We start from the raw sequence: 18,180 nt of genomic DNA, 5'->3' as shown, positions 1-18,180 counted from the left end.
TATTGCTGCTGTTGTCTTAAAATCACTCACACAATAATATAAACTGCAGCCTGAGTCCACAAAAATGACAGAGAATAGCTCCTCTTCAGGCTCATGAAGTAATCCTGCCCACAGCCCAGGATCAGCTCACAGGGGCCCTGAAAAAGTCAGGAAACCCAAAGGAAGCCCAGGAATGATCGAATAATCCTGTCTCAGTGACCCAGTCTTTAGAACACATATCTTAAACCCAATAAATCATAGGGAAAATCATGTTACACTAAGAAATATTACTGGTGAACACCAGGGACGTACAATATTTCTATGTAAAATAAAACAGAGAGGAAGAGAACTTCAAACATCACAAGAGGTTTTCTACATCCAGCACAGTAATGTGAAGAAAAAAAAAAGCACATTCAGGAAACATTAAAAATGACAACATTATCCAATAAATCAGCCCAGTGCTCAGCTGTCTATAACATGCTGCCTCTCAGGAAACACTCGTTTAAGGGAAGAAAAGTTCTCAAAAGCAGAAATTTGACTCTCAACCTGTTTGCGACAAAAGAGAAGTTGCGAGCTCCAAGCAACAGTGCAATCTACAGTAAGACCTCAGAAAACTTGCCCCCTTAAAGTGAGTTGACTCACTCGGCCACACTTATGTAACAGCAGAACCAGCCTGTGGCAGACGGTGGGCTACCCTCTGCCATGCCAGGACCTTTCACCCCTACAAATGAGAAACAGCTGCCACTTAACCCATCAATAAGCAGCTGCAATATTTTTTTTCCCCCTCAATCTCCTACAAATACAGTACAGAAAGTCAGACTAGAACAGCTCACTGGAGTTACAGAAGTGGAAAGACCTTCCTAGAATATGTGTCCATCCCTCTTATCTGGGAGTAGGATGTGCCCTCTCCTCCTGGCAGCCAGATTCTGCCAAGTGATCCGAAGCCCTATAGTTAATTGGATCGAATTGGACCCGGAGCCAAGCCGAGCCAACCAGATTCTCTCCTTCTGGAAATCTGATACTGAGTTATGAGAAACTAGGTAGTCTGGTTTGGAGGTTCTTACAATGGTTTTTTGCCCCGTGGGAACACTGACAATATCTGGAGACATTCTGATGTCACGGCTGGAGTCGGGGAGAGGTTGGGTGTTGCCAGCAACAAGGGCATAGAGGCCAGGGATGCAGCTAAATGTGCTCCAGTGCACAGAACCACCCCCAACACAAAGAATCAGCAGCTGTAATATTTTTAATCTAGTTACTCTGCACTATGTTAATCAGGTAGGGGCAGAAAGATTTTTGAAAAGCTGGTATTAGAAAAAGGAATAGAGTCAGAATGGGGTCTTTTTGGTGACAAGAGAATCTTAAGTTCTTCTTTCATGTAGAAAGTTCCAATCCAGTAACAGCAAATACTTTGATCATGCTCATGGTACTAGGCTCTCTACTGAATGCTTTCATATTAATGTATTTTAACTCAACTCTGAGTGGTAGTATTATGCCCACTTCGTATATGAGGAAACTGAGGCACAGAGGCCACACACTAGGCAAGTGACAGAGTTAGAATGCAAATGCAGGGCGTCTGACTCCAAGGTCAGTGCCCTTAAATATTACTCTGTGCAGCCTCTCAGCCCAACCACTGACTTAGTAGCCGTCCTGTGTACCTATGTCGGGCTCTGGGGAGACCAAGAAGCCCACAGCCCAGCCCTGCACTGTGACACTGTGTTCTGTCCAGTAACAGAGAGCCAAGGCAAGGCTGTAGCAAGCGCATCAGCACCTCTCCGCCAGCATGCAGTGGGGACCTTGGCAAGCTGGCTGGGGGCTGGATCGCAGGCATGCCTGCCCCCTTGGTCGGGCACCTCTGTGTAGTTAGTGTCCAGTGAGCTTATCGGAGCAGCCCTGAAGGAAGCCTCAATTCAGGCTTGTCAGTGGAAGACTGCAAGAGAGAAGGATTTGAGTAGAATGAGCAGGAAAAGATGAACTTTCCAACTGGAAGTTATTTCTACAACACTTTTCTCTGTGGTCACTTTAGACAGAAGCCAGGCTCGCACAGTCTTCGCAGCTTTATTAACAATTCACCCAGATTACCACGTGATTGTCTGGACAGAAGCTGCTCTGACAAACCAGCCCTAAGCAAGTTGCCGTCACAAAACCAAGAAGCTGCCTGAGACCGACCAGCTTTTGGTCTACTGGGAAGATCTGGGCCATCCTCAGCTTCTGGACTCAGCACATTTGACCCCCAGTGCTCTGCCTTGGGAGTCTGGTATGGGAAGGTTTGAAGGACCTAAACCACACACCGCCTCCTAGGAGACACAGCCCATGTGGAAAGAGTCAGATGCTGACAGGCTCCCTTAAGACAGCCCTGTCCCCTCTCTCACCAGGGACCAAGACTCCTTTGGAAGCACAACTGCTCTTAGCAGGAGAGTAGACTGAGGGTCTTAGGAATCAAGTAACTGAGCTTTGGGTCCATTTATCCGAACAAGGACTCCCTCCTTGCAGCACAACCAACTTGGGCCCACTTTCTCCCACCTGCCTGACCAGGGAGCTGCTACATCAAATGATTCTGGGACAACATCCACCTGCTTCCACCATCCTCCATGTTACAGTTATTCTTACCCCACACTCTGGAGGCTCTGTGCCTCCTCTCCAGCAATTCAACCTCTCACAAGTCCAGTCCCTCTCCAGCCTCTCCACAGAGGCCTCTTTGACACAGTGGTGTTGGTACCGGGGGTGGCTCAGGGGCCGGTGGTAGAAGGCGGGATGGTGGAGTAGTTAATATGCATTAATTATGCAGTACTGGTTAAAAGGGAGGGCTTCCTGGGTTCAAAGCATAACTCTGCCACTTCCTAGCTGTATTTCCTTCAACAAATTGCTTAACCTTTCCATGTCTCAGTTTTAACATCTGAAAAATAGAGACGACACCTACCTCACAGGGCCCTTAGAAAGTGCCTGCCAATGTTTAACACTGTGAAGCGGTTTTCCATGTTGTTGCTAGGACAACAGTAAGGGGGGCAGGGGTGACAGAGAAAGAGGTGTCAGGCACTTTTCTAGAGTACTTGTGCTATTTTATTTTAGTTAATTCTCACAACCAACCCAAGAGGTAGTCACTCTTTACTATCCCACTTTGCAGAGGAGGAAAATGAGACAATGAGAAGTTAAGCAACTTGCCAAATCTAGAGCGGTGGAGCCAGGCCAGCAATTCAGCTCAGAACCTGCCGTACACAACAATGAAAGAAAAACTCCTCTACACCCACAAAGGCTTCCTAAGTGCCCCCTATGGCCTAACTCAGTCCCTGGAGGTCACCCTGAAGGATCTCCAGAGCCCTCCTTCTCCCCTACTCCTTTCAAGACTCAGGGCAATGAGCTCTAACATCTAGTGCTGTCCACCTTTGCTTGTCAAGGATGTCGGCCAACCTTCCCCTCTTTCACAGAGAATTTCGAATCTGCCTCAGCCTTTTGCTCCAGCCCAAGTCCTGTCAACTTTGTCAACCACAAGGGTGCGCTACCCAGCACCTTGGGTACATTTCCTCTTCTACTTCCTAAGCTCCCCATCTTTCCCAAGGCCAACCACAGTCACACATTGGAGCCTTCTCTCCAAAAACTATTCTACGTCTGCAATCTTAAATTCATATACCCTATTGTCTCCCACAATGAGTTTTCTCCCTCAGTTTTCTGAACAGTTATTCCAAATAACACCTATTGTTCAGTCCCATCAGCACCACCCATCCTCACATCCTCTACTCACCCTTCCTTCCTTTCCACTAACTCGGAGCTCACAGTGGTCTATCACTTCCACCAACCTCTTGCCCATGTCCTAAACTTCCTCTATTCCATTATCCACCCAGTAATTCCCCCTGGAAAAAGCCCAACTTTTATCAATCTAACTGTCCACTTTCTTGAAACCTTCGTTTCCAAAGTCTGGAAGAGAAAAAAACAAAAGTATTTGTCATTGCTGGGTCATGGTCTCCGATGACTTCAACAGTGCACCACAACCAACGCATCTGTGTCCTGGTCATCATTGCCCTGGTCTTTCACTGCAGCTACTTCAGCTCCAGCCCCTAGGCAACCATATTTCAGTCACCCTCAGCAAGACGACCTCACGTTCCACTTCATCGGCATTTAACCATCTCAAGTTCAGCCCCCTTTAGAAAGGAAAGCAGTCCCTCAATGTCCCGAGTCACCTTCCAGGTCCAGCCCGAGTCTTCTTCTCATCCATGGTGAAATTTCCGGACAGCCTTGACTGCAGCGGTGTCAATTCCTCACTTCCCACTGGGCCTCTGAGAGCCTCTGACCAAGGTAACCATGCAGCCATCATCTCCCATGATCTCTGGGCCACGGGAAGCACAATTGGCTTCGTCCCCCTCCTGGAAGGTCTCCCTTTTCAGCCTGTGGGACGCGACACTCTGCAGGTTTTCTCCCAACCTTGCAGCTCTCTTTCTCTCTCAAGATTCCTTTCCTTTAGCTGATCCCACAAAAACCGTATGCCTAATATGTACCAGCCCTGAGAGTGACACTAGACTTCCTTGGGTTCTCCCTTCCATACTGAGCACAACCCTTCCTGGGTGAGCTCAGATGTGGCCATGGCTTCAGTTACCATCTAAACAGTTAAGGATGTGAAGTCAGACATTAGTAAGACCTGGGTTCATATTCTGGCTCCATCACATTGCAGGCATGACATAATTTCTCTAAGTCTCAGTTTCTAATCTCTAAAAGGAGAAAAGCAATAAATCATGCATGAAAAATACTTAGCACCGTGTCTCACAATGATAATTTAATAATATAGTTACACACACATATATATGGCTTTGCAGTTGGTGCTAGTGGTAAAAAATCTGCCTGCCTATACAGGAAATGCAAGAGATGCAGGTTTGATCCCTGGGTCAGGAAGATCCCCTGGAGTATGAAATGGCAACCCACTCCAGTATTTTTGCCTGGAAAATCCCACGGACAGAGTAGTCTGTTGGGCTACACAATTCATGGGGTTGCAAAGAGTTGGACATGACTGAGCACATACACACAAACACACACAGCAAGTAACGATAATGTTACATACTGCTTTTAACTCATCCAAAGCTCACCTCTAAGCTCCCACATAATTCAGATTCTCACACTGAATCTCAATTTGGACTTCCCACAAGCAGTACAAACTTTGAACTCAAAGTCTTCACTTGCCTCTCCATGTGCTACTCCTTCTTTTCAAGTGTCACCTACCACAGTACATGACCCGTTGCGCCTCCGTGATGTCTACAATGGTTCTAAAACATGCCCATAAACCCTTTGACTTCCTGCCACCCAGAGGTGGTGCCTGTCTCCTGCCCTGTGACTGCCTTGATGAACAAGGGCCATATAAGTGATGCTGCATGACTGCTGAAGCCAGGTTAGAAAGACCAGTAGCTTCCACCAGTTTCTCCTGATAAATGTACTCTGTGAGCCTTCAATCTGGATGTAAGCAGTGCAGCCCCCTGAGGCCTCATGTAGAAAGATACATGAAGAGAAATGCCCCAGGAGTCCACATTTTCCAATCCCCCAGATTTGCATGTTGCCAGACCAGTGTTCTAAGAAGCCTTGAGATGCGCCCAGCCACCATCTGATGGTAACTTAATAAGGAATCCTGAGCAAGAACAGCCTAGTCGAACCCAATTCACCTCCAGATTCATGAGTTTAAAAAAATGACTGTTATTAAGCCACTGTTTTAAGGTGGTTTGTTACTCAGTAATAGATAATCAGAACAATGCTCAAATCAAAAACCTGAAAATTATCCCTGAAATCTCCTTTATTCTCATCTTCTACAGTCAATTACAAAATCCTGGCAATTCACAGATGTTACCTAAATCCATCTACTTTTCTGCATCCTTCCTGCCTCTATCTGGCTGTGAATACCATCATCTCACTCGTGAAGCAGGATAGCCTCTTCCAAACTGGGCTTCTTCCTCCCATCCGCTGCCCTTTCCAGTGCCTGTCCACACTGCAGCCTGACCTGACCATGTCGCCCTAGGCAAACTTTAAAGGTTCCCACGATGTGACCCTAGGCGGACTCTGCAGCAAAGTGTACCCAACTGTTCCTGACTCTGCTCCAGCCATGCTGAGCCCTGGGAGTTCTTAAAGTGATGGGGTTACTCACCCCCAAGTCCCTGCACATGCTATTCCTTCTTCCTGGCCCTGACCCTGCCTGTCACTGGGCCAACACTCCTCAACTTCAATGTTGTAGATTAAAAATGACTCCTCTGAAAAGCTCTCTTTGGCCCTCAAGGCCGGGTTAAGACTCCCTTTCATATACTCTATTAGTAACCTGTATTTCCCTCTGAGTAGAATATGCCACTCCATAACATGATTGCTTAGTTTTCATCTCTACAAGAGTATGAGTTCTTTGAGGGCAAGCCAATGTCTTATTCACTTGTATATCCCTAGTGCCCAGGACAGCACCAGAATACAAAAGACTTATACAAAATTAGAGCTGCTTGAATAAATGATAATTATGTAAAGGCAAATTTATGATCACTCACTTAAAGAATTAGAAAGAATGGAGAAAAGGATAGCTATTCCAAGAAGGATACAAGATGATTAAGGAAAACTTTGAAATAAAAGAAACACTTAAGATATCTAATTAATCTCACCTTTTTATAGATGAAGAAATTGAAGACAGTGACATTGACTGGTTTGCCCAAACCTTACACTGAGTTGCTTGTAAAGCCAGGAATACTACCAGGTCAACTGACCTCCACAGTCCCTCTCCAGCAAGACAGGATCTTCAAGTGAAATCACACAACCAAAGAATATGGCCAACTAATTTCTTCAAATTAAAAAAAATCTGTCTTATGATCCTCTTATACTGTTTTCATGCCTGAACATATGGAAGTAGCTCTGGGCAACTTTAAATTTCTCTGGGGTACACACCCATCAAAATAAGTAAATTAATGATTGACAAAGTAAAGACTATTGGTGAGGATATGAAATAACTGGACCTTTTACACTACTGGTACAAGTCTAAGTGGCAAAACTACTTTGGAAAATGTTTGGCAGTACTTAGTAAACCTAAACATATGTATGCCCCATGAACCTGAAATTCTGCTTTACCCAACAAAAATGTGTTACTTCCCCCAAAACCATAACAAAAAGGTTTGTAGCAGCTTTATTCCAAATACCCCAACTGGAAACAACCTAAATGCCCATCACAATAGAATGAACAGTTTAGTAGTAGTATATTCATACAATGTTAATTTGCAATCAGAAAAGAGCTGGTTTATGCAACATGAATGGATTACACAGGCATGCTGAGTAAAAGAAACTACACACAAAAGAACACCTAGCTGTGATTCCATTTATATGAAGTTCAAAATCAGGTCAAACTAATCTATGTCAACACTGCGTAGGAACGAACACCTAGGCAGGAGTACCCTAGAGAGCCTTCTGGGGTATTACATATCCACCTGGGGGTGGTTACAAGACACAGGTACACATAAACTCATCTTCGTTACTGTTGTTTATTCACTAAGTCAGTCTGACTCTTTGCAACCACAAGGACTATAGCCTGCCAGGTTCCTCTGTCCCCGGGATTTCCCAGGCAAGAATACTCAAGTGGGTTGCCATTTCCTTCTCTGGGGATCTTCCTGACCCAGGGATGGAACCTGCATCTCTTGCACTGGCAGGCAGATTATTTACTACTGAGCAACCAGGAAAACCCATACACTCATCTAGCTGTACCTTTAAGACTGTACATGTTACTGTATGTAAATTACACTTCAATTAAAAAGAAGACAATTTGGTGACTAAAAAATATGATTAGAAAAACATAAGTGAACATTCGTTTTATGTAACAGCTTATATTCAAGAAGTCCAGTATATACATTCTCATTCAACCCTCAAAAAAGCCCTTTGTGAAAGTTTTTTTTGTAAATAAGATTCTCATTTACTAGTCATAATTACTATCTTTAAAAAATACCTGAATCAGAGCAAGAAAAAGGAAATAAAATTTAAGTGATAGTAAAAATTAACTTCAACATTCTTTTGGGGACTAGAAGTCCCAATATAAGTAATTTGCAGAACAGACCAAAAAAAAAAAAAAAAAACATGGTTTACCCAAGATCAAAAACAAATCTTTTGCGCCCAGCTGTTAAAATGTACAAGAATGTGTTCCTACATAATGTTTGGTTACATTATTTCACAAAAATTGTACACTGCCATTTTTGGAGAGTAAAAAAATCCCCACAGTGTCACTGAAGCAGGGTGGGGGAGGGGGGTGGCAGGGATGGGGGGATTGCGGAATCAAGATCAAGGACATAGAGGAGAAGAATGATTCACTTTTATCTCCACTTGCTCCCCACTTCTGTTGATGCCATTATATAGACTCATACCAATCCGTATGGAAATTATAAAGCAATTTTTTTAAAAAAGCACTTTAGCACTAAAAAAAACATAATCAATATTCATCACAGAGGTTCAGATGCTATCTGAATTTTTTTTCAAATGAAAAATTGTGGTTTGAATTAATCTTAGACCAGGTTCTCAGCATTTGGGTTTTAGAAGTAAGTACATTCTAAATATTAATACAAACTTGAGGACGTTTAAGAATTATCATCCTTTTATTCTGACAGGTAATAACACTGAGATAGACAAAGATACTGTTGTTCATTATCATGAGAATAGACAGCATATTCTAACATCCACAAAAAGCTGGAAAGATATAACCTCATATTTTTAAGTCTATAAATTAAATGTATGATGACTTTGTAACATTCTTGACTTTTCCTTTCTGCTACAGACTGACACTTGGAAACACCTTATATCATGCAGGTAATGGTGGACTATCTGGGAAATCAAATACAGGGTTTCAAACTTTTTCTTCTCTATCACAATAATGAAAACACGTACAGTAAGATTACAGATGTGTTGCCAACCCTCATAACAACTGAGACAGCTGAGGTTACTCCTGTCCCTCAGTTTCCTCAACCATAAAACAAAAACACAAATGCCAGCACCTCACAGGGTCAATGAAAGGACCAAACAAACGGCAAATGCATATTAAGCACTCTCTGCAGGATCTAGGGGATTCCCTGGTAGCTCAGCCGGTAAAGAATATGCCTGTAAAACAGGAGACCCCAGTTCGACTCCTGGGTCAGGAAGATCTGCTACAGAAGGGATAGGCTACCCAGTCCAATATTCTTGGTCTTCCCTGGTGGCTCAGCTGGTAAAGAATCCTCCTGCAATGCGGGAGACCTGGGTTAGGTCCCGCAGGATCTAGGGGGCTCCCCTGGTGGTGCAGTGGTAAAGAACCCGCTTGCCAATGCAGGAGACATGGATTCAATCCCTGGGTCAGGAAGATCCCCTGGAGAAAAATGGCAACCCACTCCAGTATTCTTGCCTGGGAAATCCAATGGACAGAGGAGCCTGGTGGGCTAGAGTCCATGGAGTCACAAAAAGTTGGACATGACTTAGTGACTGAGCAGAATCTAGGACAAAGTAAATTCTCAATCATCATCATTATCACCATCTTGACTATTACATAACTTTGATTCAACAAACAGCAGCTGATTATATCCATGCATGGTTTATTAACTTATTTAATCAATAAGTCAAAGCTTTAAAATGTAGGTACCTCTTGATTCTACATAAAATCTACTAGAACTTGATCATAAAAATATTCCAAAGGATTAGAAACACTGCCAATAATAATCTCCTTTTTTGAGATGCACTGTGAATATTTACATATTAATGATTATACAATAAAGAAACTTGTTTAATTTTCTTTGACCTAGTTTCCAAACTTACTTGGCATCAAAATCTCTTTTTGAAACCATAGGACTACTGCTGCTTACAATACACTATCATAAAATATCCAAAAGCTTATAAGGAATGTCCATTGCAGCATTATTTACAACAAATACCAATACTAAAGAAATTGAAATTTAGAATAATCAGTGATAAGGTGATAAGTTAATAAAATTATGATTCACTGAAATGCACATAATAAAATTTCATTAAACAGTTCATATGACCCATTGTGTGGTACTAAAAACAAGTAAACACACATACACAATCATGCCTCAAAACCAACACCTTTTCTTTGAGCTTCCCATAAAATCCAAATAAGATCTCTACATATAAAGCCAGAAATGGTAGTATCTAAACTAGAAATATAAAATAAATATCTATTAATACAAACAGAAATATTTATTAATCTTAAAAACATTACAGAAATAAAAAGTTTCAAGACAATAAGGGTGATACGTTACAATTTTATTAAAATTATTAACCACAAAGAGTACCATACTATTTACACATATATGCAAATATAATTTTAAAAATGAAAAAAAAAAAAAAAAAAAACCCCACACATAAGAACAGTGCCCACTTGCTTTGGGGTAGTTGTCACCATGGAGAAGGATGAAGAAAGCATGGGAGAGCAGAAGGCTTTCCCCTTCAAGTTTCTTTTTTTAAAAAGCATCCAGCATTTTGAAGTTAAAATGGCAACATACTAACAGCTTTAATCAGGGAGGTAGGTACACAGAAGTGTGTTCTCCTTTTCTGTACTTTTCTGAACATTTGCATTTATTAAAGATAAAACTGTGAAAGAATCATATTTTGCTTTAGCTCCTGACTCCATGTACAGACTGATCAAGGAACTAGTGCAGGTCTTCTGCACCACAACCAATGGTCCTGGGATGGCTCCAGACTATCAACTGCTCCCCCAGAGAGACTGGAAAAGCTGCTCTCTCTCAGTGAGAAAGAACTCTCAGGAATCCCTCTGGGGGAGACATGGCCACAATTGCTAGGGTCGAAGTCCGTGACCCGGAGAGAAGCAACCCAGAAGTCAGAACCATTCCCAGCAAATCTGGGTACAAAGGAGCCTGATAAATGAGATGCTCCTGCAAAATCATGTGCATCTGGCTATAAGCAAAGTGCAGAGTGCCCATGCTTATGCACCAGGGTGGGGCGGGAGGGTGCAAAAGGTGGCGAAGTCTCTCACCTTAAGGTACAGACACGTGTACTTCCTCAACTGCAGCGGAGCTGTCACTGAGTTCCCAGGAGGGCTTCTCACAGGTGACGGCAGCAATCAAGTAACCTCCCAATTTCCAGTCCTGTGTCTGAATCATGGCCCCTCTCTCATCCTCTTAACTATTAATTATTACCAGTTACAGCAGTACTGAATAACGCTTACATGCACTGGCTTGGAATCCCCAAGCTGGCTGGTACCCTAGCCCTGACACTCAGTTACATGATCCCAGCCATTACTCCACCTCACAGAGCCTTAAGCACCCTCCTATTCTAAGTCAGTATGTCTGTCAGTCAGCAGTATCTGGTCAACAGGACTGCTGGAAGGATTAAATTGGGTAATGCAGGTAAAAACACTCTGCATAGTACGTGATATATAGTTCCGTATTCACACTGCATCAGACTCAATTCTAGTGATAAAAGGATAATCAAGATAGTCAGGGACCCTGCACTGATACAAGTTACAGATTCAGATAATGAAAACAACTGCAAAGCGCCCCAAATTAAGAGTTTTAAGATGGCAACCACAGAGCATTCGGCCAAGCATAGGGGCCCTTCTGAGCCACATGCCCATGAAGCCAGCCCTGCCAGAAGCAAATGTGTTCACTTTGCTGATACTCAGAAACGAGGGTCAACAAGAACTGGGTTTCTTAGATTCAACCAAACACAGAAGCATTTGGGGAGATGCCAGGGGAAGAGCCACAGCATTAAGTAAGGAGGCCACAGGCTCCAAAATAAAAGCCCATTTTTAACTCAATTTGTGCGAAGTATCAGCATTTGTTAACCAAAATGCAGTTACCAAACTTTCTCTGAAAATCTTTTCTTCCTCGAAAGCAAACCCTTTAGCAACAGGAGACTCTGCCCAACAGAAATTCATAAGCAAAAGGCCACTTGGGTATAGTGTCTGCTAGGCAAAGCCCCACTTTACAGGCAGCACTTGCTTAAGGAGAACAGCAGATTTCAAATAAACTGCCAAATAGCTCCTGAGTCTCGGGAAGCTCTTCAAAAAGACGACTGGGGCTTGTGACTCTGAAGGTGTCCTTGAAGTGACACTAGGGGGCGGAGTACCAAGGCTGCCTGGAAACCCACGTGTGGTTATATGATATAACATTAGTTGGTGAAGGTCACCTAGTTGCCTAGAGTCAGGACATCAGAGGGTGGAAGGCTCAGGACACGAAACAGTTCTCTTTCTATCCAGACTTCTTTTTAAGGGTCATTTAGCAGAAACAAGTCTTTGAGCAAAGGGAACATCGACCAGCCTGCTCCTGGCCCCTGGTTTCTTGACTGGAGAAGTAACATGGTAATTACATGAAATACACTGTAAAACCTTCAAATGCATTCCAACAGCTTTAACACCAAGCTGGAAGGAAGGCAGTGAAGAGGGAAGGTTCTGGGACCACAGTCCCAGCTCTATTACTTGTTAGCTGTGTGAACTTGGGGAAATTACAAAACCCCTCTCAGCCTTGGTTTAATGCATTACATGTGGAAAGCATTCACATTATCCGGCACCACAGCATGTGCTCAATAAACGGTAACTATTTTAGCCTCGTAATACCTATGCTTAACTCCCCCCACCCTCAGCATGCCTACAAGCACACAGCTTAGGCATCCTTCAGAATGCAAGCTCTCAGAGGATATGAATCATGTTCCCATGTGTGCTCTCTTGGGATTCATGCTATAAGCCTGAACCACAGACAGTTAAGAACCAGAGCTACTGCCTTTTATCGCAGTTTCTGCCTCACGGTCTGGATATTTTTGAAACTTTTTTGCTAAAAGAACCAGTTATTGTGTTCTTTTTATCATATGATTATTAATAAAAGAACACCTATGTGACTGGCTAATCCAGCTGCAGTTAAGATTAAAAATATATGGCCTATATTATCACTTTATACATAGAACACATAAGTTATAATATTCTTAGTCACTCACAGTTAAAAAACAGCACACTTCTAAGACCATGGAACATCAGATAAAAGTCATAACTGTGCCTTCACTCCTCTTTTAGAATAGGCTCACTTACAACTTAGTAGAACCTCAGAGTTCTGTGTATCAATATATCAAGAGCTTCTGTTCTTGGTTGGTTGGTTACTTGGTTTGTATTCTGCAAATGGTGATGGGTTTGTGCTGATCCATCTATCTTCTTTCACCTGATCTTCCCTATCAACACACAAATTTTTATATGACAGGTATAGCCTGTGACCAAGAAACTAGGCCAGGTTCACCAACCTATACAGAAAAAGAAACCTAGAACCCTGGCCTTATTAGATCCCAAACCCAACATACAGGTAAAATGATCATTATCTGACAATTAGCAGCCAAAGAAGCATTTTTAGATGTCACATTTTCAGGCCCAGCTTTGCATTTCAGTTCACAATGAAACAAAGAAACACACAGAGGAAACCTACCAGAGAGACAAGGAGCACATCCCAGGCTGCCTCCTCCCCCACTTGCCTACCTATCTGTCCACTGCCACAGGTTCCTGCAGGGCCACCCACCCGCTCCAGTCCTACAGCCAAGGTGATCCCAGTGGGGGCTCATCCTCCACGACTTTCAGGGTTATGCACAAAGCAGGGGTCCCATAAATATTTGTTAGATGGATTAAGGAACATATTTTATTTTTTATAGGTAGTAAACAATCCTCAAGGAAATCTTGTAACTTCCTGCTTGCTGATGACATTAAATCTCTCCATATACTGAGACTAATTCAAAAGATAGCCCAATCTTTAAAACTGGGCAGTCACAGTCATTCTATAGGAGGCATCAGTCATTCTATAGGAGGCTTAAGAATAATATGAGCAACATAACCACAGTATATTAACATTCTACATCTGAAAAGCAACATGCTATTTATAAATCACTCTCCCTCCATCATCCCATGTAATCATCACTGGCATTACACAAAGCATACCAAATTTTATTGATGTTATTTTGATGGCAGAAGGGAGGAAGAGGTAAAATTCAAGCCAATCAACATGAGTCAGGACACAAAGAATATTAAACCGAGAGGAATCTAGAAGTTGATTTTGTCCAACCTTCCAGGAAAACCTGGTAAACACGTTTTCCAGTATAGCTTAACTATCTTCTTATTCAGAAAGTTCCACACACTGTCTTACTAGTTCTACCTGTCAGAAGAGAAACAGGAAGATGCTGGTACTGCCCACTGGAACAGCAACAGAATCTTCACCTACAGACCTGACAGGTGTGAACATGGCATTTAAAAGCCATTCCTAAAATGGGAAAAAGGTATATGGCCTGTCAATACTGAGAGTTTTATATTTAAATACTGGAAAACCGAGATTTTTATTTTTAAATGGCCACCCAGGCAAAACAAATACCTTGATAATCTTAAAGTTAAGAGTAAAAGATACATTCTGCATTCCCCAGAGTAAAACACCTAATCCAAACAGATGTTATCTTGTCTCTAGAAGCTGGAGAGAAAAGCTGTCCCTTCTCTCTCATATTCATTCAATTCAACAAATAAAGATAGCGTACAGGGTGATACATGTAATTACTGAGGATACATAAATTACCATTATTGTTGTTTCCTAAACTGAAATCAATCAAAACTTTATCCTAAATAGAAAGGCACTATCACTGGGCTTCACCTTATCTGTCACCTCTAATTCATAGCATTTCCTTCAAGTAAAGAAATCAGCAGTAGCCTTTAAGATCAAAGAGTTTTATCCTCTGTTTAATATTCACAGTCTTATTGAAAGCACCTCTTTCTCTCATTTCTCTTCCTTCCACTCTCCTGCAATTAAAAAAGGTTAAGTGATGCCATCCAGCCCAAAGAACAATGGACAATACATACACACGCAGCTCCCTCTTCCAGCAGCAAGAAGAAGAAAGTCAAACACCGATTAAAAAGAAAAGAGAAGAAGATGGCATACACGCTATTCCTGTCAAGTGCATGGACAGGGCACGTACTCTAGTTCACAAGCTCAGCAAAATCTGAAGGGTCAAACTAGAAATGAAAGGAGTGCATTTTCTCTGGAAGGTAAGTAAAAGAACTTGGGAACTGATTTTTAAAGTAAGATGCCAGTCAATGAAATTGATTTTCATTTTTCAGAAACTGGTTTTTAATAAACACCACATAAAAATTATGGAAAAGCAAATGAGTTCATCTGAAAGGCAAGAGGAGTGATGTGTGGAACATCATTTTCTCTGAGAACTAAGTAAAACGTAAACACAGAAGACCACCTATAGAGGCTTTTTCCTTTAAGGTTTAAGGATTTCCTTAAGTCTTTTCACAGCCGGTACTTGACACACTCATCAGAACTGACTTATTTCCTTTAAGAGTTTTTTCCTCACCAACAATGATTAGCCAAGTGATTCTTATGGGACTGTTTCACTACACTTGTGAATTTTTTAAAAAGCATAACCAAGGTGACAATGATTTTTTAAAAACAGGAATGCATAGGGTATATCGGGGCAAGGCAGGTAAAACAAAAAAGCCATGTCAAATTTGGGGCCCATTGATTTTGACACATAACTTAGGAAATTGAGGAAGAAAGAACCTGCTTTTAAGGTAATCTAGAACACCACAAGCATTCCCCATCAGGAAATGAACCTGAGTAATTAACCAGAGTCTTCCAATTGTTTTCCCCCACTAACTGCTGTAATCGGTTTGGCACCTCAAAGAGAGGTTTACAATGTCATTTGCAACTTTAAAACTCACTCAGCAAATAAAATAGCGAGTTCCTTTTTAGGAACGACTTAACTAAGCATCCAAAATCAGCTTTCATTAGTATAGGTAAGGCAGCCCTTTCCTCAACAAACTTTGGCTTTAATTCGGTCAAACTGCAAGACAAAACCATAGTACTGCAGGAGACAGGCTACAAAATAATCAATTACTTAATTCAGAAAATAGTCTTTAAGAAACATCTGACAACTCTCTTACCCTACATAGCCCTTACATTTTAAAGAACCCCCAATCAGATAACCTCCTTAACTGGCTACACTGTGGGCACCTAATGTCCCTTTATCACAAAGACAGAGGAAGTTACTGACATCAACAAAAGAAGAAAACAGAATTTGAATTCAGTTTTTGACTCCCCTCAATGCACAAGGTCATATATTAACTGCAGTCACCACCCCTCCCCACAAGCCCATCAAACCAGGAAGATTTAGGGGAAATAAGCCCAAACACAAGAGAGCATTACAAAACCAGTCCTTGTCCAGAGTTTCTTGACTATGAACGCATTCACAGTCTTTCTCAGTACAGCATTAGTGTAATTCCTAGAAGGCACTGGCAAATCTCTGCCAGGCCAATCTGCAGGCAGAAACCAACAGCATGTGTTCAACAAGATGACAGGACGGTCAATGTCTTTACCGTTTACTTCAACTCTGCATTGCAACAGGGGTTCTAGATAAAAAGGTAAACCTGGCAATTGTTCAGGATTGAATACAGCCAACATTAATGAGGGTCCCCATGAACACAAACATGCAGCTCTGGGGAAATAATTTCTCGAACAATATGCGGTGTTTTGCATAATTATACACACACACACACACACATAAATCAAGTGCATTTTTAAAGCAATGTTCAGCCCCAACATTGAGCTGACACTTTTCCCACCTAAACTTCTCAGCACAAGCCTGGCCTAAAAAGCTCAGACAGGGTCCAATCTGTGCACCGGCTAAGAGAAGCATCCACGGCAGAGACGGCGAGGCAATGCCTGCCTACCCAGTCCTTTCTACGCAGGCTGCGATGTAGTTTAGTCCCGTCTACTATATGGTAATGTGCTTTTAAAACCTCGCAGCGACCGAGGTCATAGCTTTAGAGATCTAATAACAACCAAATGACCGGGGCTGCCGGGCACTTAGTAAGCCATTCCGGTTATGGCTCTTTAATAGTACCTGGAGTTCTGCTAAAGGCAGAGGGGAAAACTCCTGCTTCCTGGGAAAGAAAGTCCTCTGCAGGAGTGCAGAGGGAAGCAAAGAACCGACCACGGGCAAAAGACGCCCCGCCGCCGCGGCCCCATCTCTCGGGGAGCGCCCGTGCGCCCCTCGCCCCACAGAACCGCTGGCCCGGGCCGCACCTTTACCTGTCAGTTCCACCACTCCCTGGGAGCTGCGGTCCCACCGCCTCAGCTGCCACCCCTCTGAGTCCCGGCACAGCTCCAGAGCTGGTTGCGGGAGAAAGAACCCCAAAGGCATCCCATCCCAAAGAAAGAAAGCAAAAAGGCTGTTCCTCCAGGCGGAGGGACATCGGGCACGCTGGGGTCCGAGGGGCGACACGCCACCCCTGCCCCGCACCTACCAGATAATCCATGTACAGAAACGCCTCACTTATCCGGAGATCAGACATCCGGCAGCCTAAAGCATCCGGAACGGCTCCGAACCCGGAAAAAAAAGCAGCGTCTCTGGCTGCGAGCAACCAGCCCCTGAAAAAGCCAGCAACAACGAAAATAGCCGAGAGAAGTCGAGGAGCCGAAGATTACACAAGGGGCGCGTCGATTGGCCGGGCGGGCGGGCAGAAGGAAAGGAGAGCGTTCATTGGCTGTGGCGTCTATAAAAGGCAGGCCGCTGCGGGTGGCAGGGGAGAAGCGCGGGAGCGGCCCGGGCGCAGGTTCCTGTGAGGAGGGCCGATGGGCGGGGGCTAGGGCTGCGCGGGCGGAAGAACGAGCCGGGAAGAGCGGAAAATCAGCCGGTGCTGTAGTCGCCGGAGTTCTGTGTGCTTCCGTGGCCTCCGAGTTGGGTAAATCGGAACCGAACAGTGTTCCATAGGAGGAGAGCTTCGTGTCTCTTCCCATCTCCCAGTAGGAACCTCGCGCTGAAACGTGGGAGGCGTAGAAACCACAGATACTTAATGCCCCTCTCCGGAGCGATTTCCCGAAGGCCCTGTGCCCTCGAGAATGCACGGCTGGGGTGACTGGAACGTGTAAGAAGGTACTCTGAACAGGCAAGCCTGTGACTCGGGGGCAGCCCCTCCCCACTTTGAGGATGTGAAGCGAAGGTGGACAGCTCCAGCCTGATGTCCTGGGGGTATACAGAAGCCCCGCCCGCGGCTAGAGGTAACCTGGGAGGTAACCCTCTTATCAGAACGTTAGATTGCCCCCAGGAGAATCTGCTCTTCACCGACGGAAAAGGAAAAGAAAAAAAAATTAAGGGATTCTGTATAAGTCGGTTGTAGACTCAGGACTCTCGGGAAGCATCAGCTGGTCAGTTCTTTGCGCGTTTCGTGCCCAGTTACACGGTACACCATTCTGCTACCCCTGC

General features: G+C 43.6%; 1 protein-coding gene across 1 annotated transcript in view; it reads right to left on the bottom strand.

Moving 5' to 3' along the window:
* ARL15 (ADP ribosylation factor like GTPase 15) overlaps window positions 1-17,359 on the bottom strand; it is a 447,977-nt gene extending 430,618 nt beyond the window's left edge. Inside the window, exon 1 of the mRNA XM_061129803.1 lies at window positions 17,222-17,359. Coding sequence (XP_060985786.1) covers window positions 17,222-17,269 — 48 coding nt within the window. The 5' untranslated portion in view covers window positions 17,270-17,359. The remainder of the gene's footprint in view (window positions 1-17,221) is intronic.
* Between the last annotated feature and the right edge of the window lie 821 nt (window positions 17,360-18,180).

Source organism: Dama dama, chromosome 25, assembly GCF_033118175.1.
Source record: "Dama dama isolate Ldn47 chromosome 25, ASM3311817v1, whole genome shotgun sequence".
NCBI lineage: Eukaryota > Metazoa > Chordata > Mammalia > Artiodactyla > Cervidae > Dama > Dama dama.
The sequence above is the reverse complement of the archived record's forward strand: the minus strand, read 5'-3'. Positions and strand labels throughout refer to the sequence as shown.